This window comes from Microtus ochrogaster, chromosome 6 (genome assembly GCF_000317375.1).
Source record: "Microtus ochrogaster isolate Prairie Vole_2 chromosome 6, MicOch1.0, whole genome shotgun sequence".
NCBI lineage: Eukaryota > Metazoa > Chordata > Mammalia > Rodentia > Cricetidae > Microtus > Microtus ochrogaster.
This window is the reverse complement of record NC_022013.1, coordinates 27,571,971-27,578,420: the sequence shown is the minus strand read 5'-3', so window position 1 is coordinate 27,578,420 and position 6,450 is coordinate 27,571,971. Positions and strand designations below refer to the sequence as shown.

The following is a 6,450-nucleotide window of genomic DNA, read 5'->3' as shown; positions in this document are numbered from 1 at the left end:
CGGGCAGACAGACAGATAAAGTTCTACAAGGTGAGTCCGTCTATGCCCACCTTTCTGTGACCCCGGAGGATCAGTAGAATGGCCTTTGGGCATCTGGCTGACAGTCTGCTCCTGTCGCTGGTGTGTGAATTCTCTCTCAGAAGCACAGATTTTGTCTTATTCATCCTGTTCCTCACCTCATCCAACACCTGCCTCCATTTTAAACACAGATCCTGTGCACAAAGTTAATGGTCTGAAACAAGAATTAGGTGTATGCCTACGTAGCCTCTCTCCATTTCAGTAGAATCTCTTCCTTATTTTTTTAAAGCTCAACTGCAATGATTCATGGTTTATGAAAGGCCTCTGCAACTGAGAAGGAGAAAAGAAAAAGTCCCTCCCCTAACCAAGAAGCTGTTCTCAATTGATAATGGCTTGGAGAGGGCAAATCCGTTTTCTCCAGTTGATTGACACTGGGTACGTCAGCCATACTCCAAGGCACTCTCCTGTTCATTAGTAGTAAGCTAAGAGAACTCTGTGTTTTCTGTGTTTTGTTGTTATAGTTACGGTGTGGTATCTTGGCTTTTTTGGTGTGGTGGGTGTGCTTTTATTCATTTATTCATAATTATTTTTAATTAAAGAGAAGGTAAAAGGCACATGAACTTGATTTGGTGGGGAGGTAGGAAGGATGTGGGAGCAGAAAGGATATGGTCAAATCTAAAAACCAAAATAAAGCAAACTCTCTGCGAGAGGGAAAGTGAATTAATATCAGTTCTCACCTGTTCAAAGTTGGGGTGTGTGTGTGACACAAACGCTTGATAACTGGAATGTGGAGCTGAGAAAGAGCCGCACACTTTCCTTCTTCAGGTTGACTGCCAGGCCCTCTCTTGGCACGGGAGTGCGCACACTTCTAATGATGTCCAGGCCCGGGCGTGGGGAAGCAGTGCTTCATTGTAGTGTGAGCCCTGTGTCCCTTTGCACCCTCATCTAGAATATCAGCATAGAGAGTTTCTCTGATGAGAAACTCGTTTCTGAGATAAGCCCTTGCTTTTATTGCTGCCGATAACCCAGGCTTACAGGGAGTGCTGCTGCTATCCACAGGTGAACATTTTGCTCTACAATGGGACTGATAGCTAAACTGGTCTCCTCCTAGGCTCCCCAGATGCCACCCGAAATATTACAGCATTAATGCTAGCAGAATTTTCTTATTAAAAAATAAGTTGGTTTTTCCTTCTGACTCCTTGGTACTCATCTCTTCAAAGCTCATTTTATACATAAAAATTAAATATATGCATGTATATGTGTATATTTCTATACACACAGATAAATACATACATATGTACACGTACGTGTGTGTGTGTGTGTGTGTGTGTGTGTGTGTGTGTGTATTACAAACTGCCAGCACTTGTTATCTGGCAATAGATAAGATGTCACCTTTTCCTAGCCCCTTTTATTCCTGTGTGTATGAAGGCGGTATTATCCAGAGCAGCATGAAGCTGCACTCTTACCAATTTCAAGAGGTCATAAACTAGCAGAGAATCAATTAAGGAAAATAATGCAACAGAATATTGGTGTAAAACCTCTTCATGGGGTGTTCAAACAAAGGCTCAATTGCTCAGGAGGGCTTTTTGAAATTATCGCCAGTCTGGAAGTCCTTCCCAAGGCCGGCTTCAAGTGCAGACCTGCACGCACATGTGAGAAGGGACGGCCACACATGGTCACTGCATCAAACAATTGCCGTTTATCTTACAAGAGCCAGAGGAGACACTAGCTCACCCCATGGGACTGTTATCTGAAATACAGAGGGCGAAAGTGAAGGACCGCAGAGGTGAAAATGATTCGGGCGTGTGTGCCTTCGTTTAAAAAGCATCGCGTGCCTCTTCGAGGAGGGCAGGCAGATAAGCAATTAGTATTCATTGTGAATGAGGCAGGTTATAGGAGACTCTGAGTTGGATACAGAGAACAAATGATGTCACGATCAACACTGCATATAAAACAAAAGGAAAATCAAAGTGACACTCGAGGTAGAATTAGACTCTTGTCATCTATTCCATCAATTTCCAAAGAGGTGGGCATGGGATGGGAGAGAGTGGAGCAGATTTGAACATGCACCCTCAACCTTCTAAAGGACTAGGGAAGGTTAAGGTTCTGTGCCATGGTTTCACTGTGCAGTCTGTTATAGTAACCATGTCTCCTATGTTATATGTGCAAAACAGGTCTTCATCAGATGAAAATGAAGGGAGTATGTGACCCAGGAAACATGCGTCTTCATGCCCGCTCACCCTACTCCATCGCCATGACAGTCCCCTTCACCCTTTACTCTTTTTTTGTTTTGTTTTGTTTTTTTGAGACAGGGTTTCTCTGTAGCTTTGGAGCCTGTCCTGGATCTAGCTCTTGTAGACCAGGCTGGTCTCGAACTCACAGAGATCCTCCTGCCTCTGCCTCCCGAGTGCTGGAATTAAAGGCGTGCGCCACCATTGCCCGGCTTCCCCTTTACCCTTTGTTCACTTAAAAAATTTATTTTTATCATTTTTAATTATGTGTATATATGTCTGTGTGTAGACATGTAGACATGAATGCAGATGTTTAAGATAATCTGACATGGTTTCTCTGAATCCTGGAAGAGTGGTGCGGGATCTCACTGTGGAGCTCTGTCTGACCTGGAAGTCATACCACGCTGGGCTCGAGCTCGCAGATCCACCCCCTCTGCCTCCCAAGGGATTAAAGGCGTGCTCTGTCGTAATAAATTTTCTTGCTGTGTCACTAGATTCTTAAGCCAGAATCCCCATTCTGCCCATGCGTGGACTTTGGAGGTCTTCCTGACCCCACCTCCTGGAAGTTCCGTACAGTGCTATCCTGCATGGTTATTATTGGAAAGATGATCTCAAAGTACAGTGTTTTTGGCTTCCCAGAAAAGAGTGCTAAATAAATAACCAAAGCCTCATATCACAGTTTTTAAAATGAATGGAGCCAAATTGCTATTGTAGACTGATAAATTTGAGATGAGATACTGATAGCGTATGGGGGTGCAATAAAACCCCAAGGAGCAGCCTGCACTTTGCCCTGAAATCACCCTTCGCATCCGACACAGAGAACTGCAGTCCCCTCTGGGTGCAATGACATGCCTGTCGCTGGGTCATCAGGACACAGGGCCTCACCTGCAGTCAAGCCTCGACAGGATACTGCACCCACCTGCCCTTCTTCTCACCCTGCCACACAGCATTCTGGCACAGCTTCTAAAGAAGAAAGCAAACGCTTACTGTCAACTACCCCACTGGCTGTTGGGCCAAGCAAATGGTTTCTATGAAGGCAGGAGGGGATCTGCTCACCTTGTTTATCCTTTTATCCCCAAAACCCACACTTAGTCTCACCAAATAATTGACTCAAAAATAGCCACTTGGGCTTGTTGTTTAGTAGTAAAGCGTTTGCCTAGGGTTCTGGGTTCAAATCCTTGAAGACACAGTTGGAATTCTTACCTAGGAGTAAGGAATATCTCTAAAAACTCAATATGGCCACTGTTCGTCTATCTCCAGAGATCCTTCCGGCTACCCTGTTCACTTTCGTTCTGTTTGGCAGCAAGCTATGATGTGTAACCTTTACATCTGTGAGCATGGACTACTTGGGATCATTCCTTTCAGGGTTTGCTCAAGACCATCCTGGCTCCAGTCCTTCTGATAACCAAACTCCAGGAGCTCTTGTAATGCTAGCTAGAACAATCAAATGGCGTGCCATCTCCTGGAAGCCCGTTGATTATACTTAGTTTATACTCTGAAGTATTTGTCTAAATAAAAATTCGTTTTTTCCAGGAGCAGCAGTGTAGATGCTAAGCATGAGTCTGAGTGGTCACTGACAGGACCTCCTTAGTTGTTGGTTTTCTTGCCTGGAGAATTAGACAAAACCAAATAGTTAACAAGTAACGTGCTCTTGTTTTCCCATTGCAGGTTGACGACCAAATGAAGCTGCTTCAGAACTGCTGGAGCGAGCTCTTGATCCTTGATCACATTTACCGGCAAGTGGTGCACGGGAAGGAAGGGTCGCTCTTACTGATAACTGGGCAACAAGTGAGTATCCAGACCCAAACAAAGCAGAACAAAAACAAAAAAACTCGTTATTAAGCACATTCGGAGTGGCAGGAGTCTAACTAGGTCAGAAGCACTCTTGGGCTTCAAAGGGAGGGACTGGCTGCAAATAATGATGACTCTTGGCATGCAGTTCCTGCTCTGGTACGATGATGGGGAGGGAACAGTACCCACAGCTTTCTACCGCCTTCTGCGGGATAGGGAGTCCTGCACAGGGTCAGAGCTATGGCTAAATCAGACTCAGAATTTTGAATGGTGGTTTTATTCCCTCTTCTGTTTCTGCATGAACATACCATATCTGTTTGCTAGCTAGCCAGTTTAATTCCTTTATAAACCGGAGCGTCCTTGTTTTTTCGGTGATGATGATGGTTATGGTCGCGATGATTGTGCTAAAGAGAAAACTCATGCACGTCGGGCGAGTGTTCACCATTGTTGAGCTCTCCCCGCAGCCCCCGAATCTTTGCTGTTTTGGAATGATGTCAGTGGAAGAGCCTTAAGTTAAATGGAGTCAAACAGCTGGCCTAGAGGCACGCACATGAGAAAGAACAGGGGTTCTCTTTTTCAAGAAGGAAAAGCTGCTGTAAAGTTAGACTTGTGTCTGGATTGATATTTGGTGAATCTATAAATACTTCCTGGGTGCTGTGCCTTGTGCTGGTCTCTCTTCTGAGGCACTGGTGTGTATTGGGAAGTAAAACAGAAAATTCTCCCTGTCACTTTGGAACTTAGTGTTGTAGCATGGGGTTCAGAATAACAACCTAACGCACGAACCTGTGGTATATTGGAGCAAAGGAAGCTGAAGAAATAGGACCCAGCAGGAAAAGGAGTGGACACGTATTCACGGATTTGTGTTTCAGGCGGGGTCTAAGAATTACAGAGGTAACAGGATAGTTGCTTGTCCTTCTTGAGAAGGTAGCATTTGAGCAACACATGGGGAAGCAGAGACTGCTGTGTAGCCATCTAAGGAAAGGGAGGAAAAATGACTTAATGCTGACATTTTAGGGTGTGGGTAAATTCTCCTGGTTTTCTATTCTCCTCCCTGCAAATGCTGGATCGATTGGTGGTATAATCTCATGGTACACTGTGAGTTCTTCAGTCCATTTGGCCATCGCTATGCAGGGCAGCATCACATCGTTCGGCCAGGGCGACTCCAGCATGCAGGCACTGTGGTCTTTTACGTCCGGTCATAAATGTTTATGTGCTGTGAAAGCACAGCAGTACAGATTTGAAAATGGAAGGCTGTCTTCACATCATTTGCCGAATTATTAATAAATCACATTTCCCAATCAAATTAAAAGCAAGCACCATTTCAGAGCTCTGGCCGACTGGATCAACTCGACCGTCTCCATCACTATCTGGTCCTTGCTCTCAGCATCTCTGGGGAGAAGAATTTTCGAGATGGGACTGTCCTAATTTGCTGTTTTCGTCCTGGGACCAAAGTCTTTGGATGGAACCTGCCCATTTTTGAGTTGTATCATAGGTTATATCTGTGACTATCCCCACCCTTGCCCAGCTAGAGGCTGTATTAGAAGTAAAAGACACAACTCATGAATGAATTCAATCTCTCTCTCTCTCTCTCTCTCTCTCTCTCTCTCTCTCTCTCTCTCTTAATGAAATGGGGTTTTGCCATTTCATCCCATTTCTTGAGAAATATTCCTTACTCTTAGGTCATTTTGCATTTTGCCTCGAGTGCCACCTAAAGTAACAGTAATTACTGTTTGAAAGTACATCTGTGGTCTCTCTGACTCTTTTTTGAGACAGGGTTTCACTGTAACTTTAGAGCCTATTCTGGAACTACCACTTGTAGACCAGGCTAGCCTCAAACTCTGCCTTTTAAATGCTGGGATTAAAGGCATGCTCCTACACCACCCACTCAGCATCTCTCTGATTCTTAATACCAAACACAGTCCCAGAGTAAACAGTGTTAACCCCTGCTGTCAATTACTGCCACTCCAGAGAGTGCGTGCCAATGGAAGGAGGGAACTCCCTGGCCTTTTCCTTATACCTTTCCTACAATACAGTACATTTCCGCCTTCCCCGTGGCAACAGCCTGATGATGATGGCTCTTGTTACCAAGCATTCTCATTTATGGTAACTATGGGAGAAGGCTTTTACCGTCCATCATAGAGCAAGCAAGAGAAGCATACGCCCAGGCCCCTGTGGTTACAGAGAAGGCAAGCAAAGAACTCACAGGAAGACTTGGGGAGTTCATGAACTTTACAACAGCATGAGAAAGATCAGGAGGCAGGAGGGAGTGAGACAGCCACTGGAGAGGAAGAGGGAGTGTTGGTTCTGAGACCCAAGCCCAGAGAGAAAGTGTGTGTGTGTGTGTACATTGAAAGATTATAACTTAGGGCCTCACACATGCTCTGCCATGAAGCACTTCCTCCCCCCCCCC

The 6,450-nt window shown here is 45.0% G+C and overlaps 1 protein-coding gene across 5 annotated transcripts in view; it reads left to right on the top strand.

Annotated features, from left to right (window-relative positions):
* Nucleotides 1–6,450, top strand: part of Nr5a2 (nuclear receptor subfamily 5 group A member 2) — a 129,839-nt gene that overhangs the window by 71,600 nt on the left and 51,789 nt on the right. For all 5 annotated transcript variants that reach the window (XM_005348440.3, XM_026779958.1, XM_026779960.1 and 2 more), the window contains exon 6: nt 3,918–4,037. In XM_005348440.3, coding sequence (XP_005348497.2) covers nt 3,918–4,037 — 120 coding nt within the window. The remainder of the gene's footprint in view (nt 1–3,917; nt 4,038–6,450) is intronic.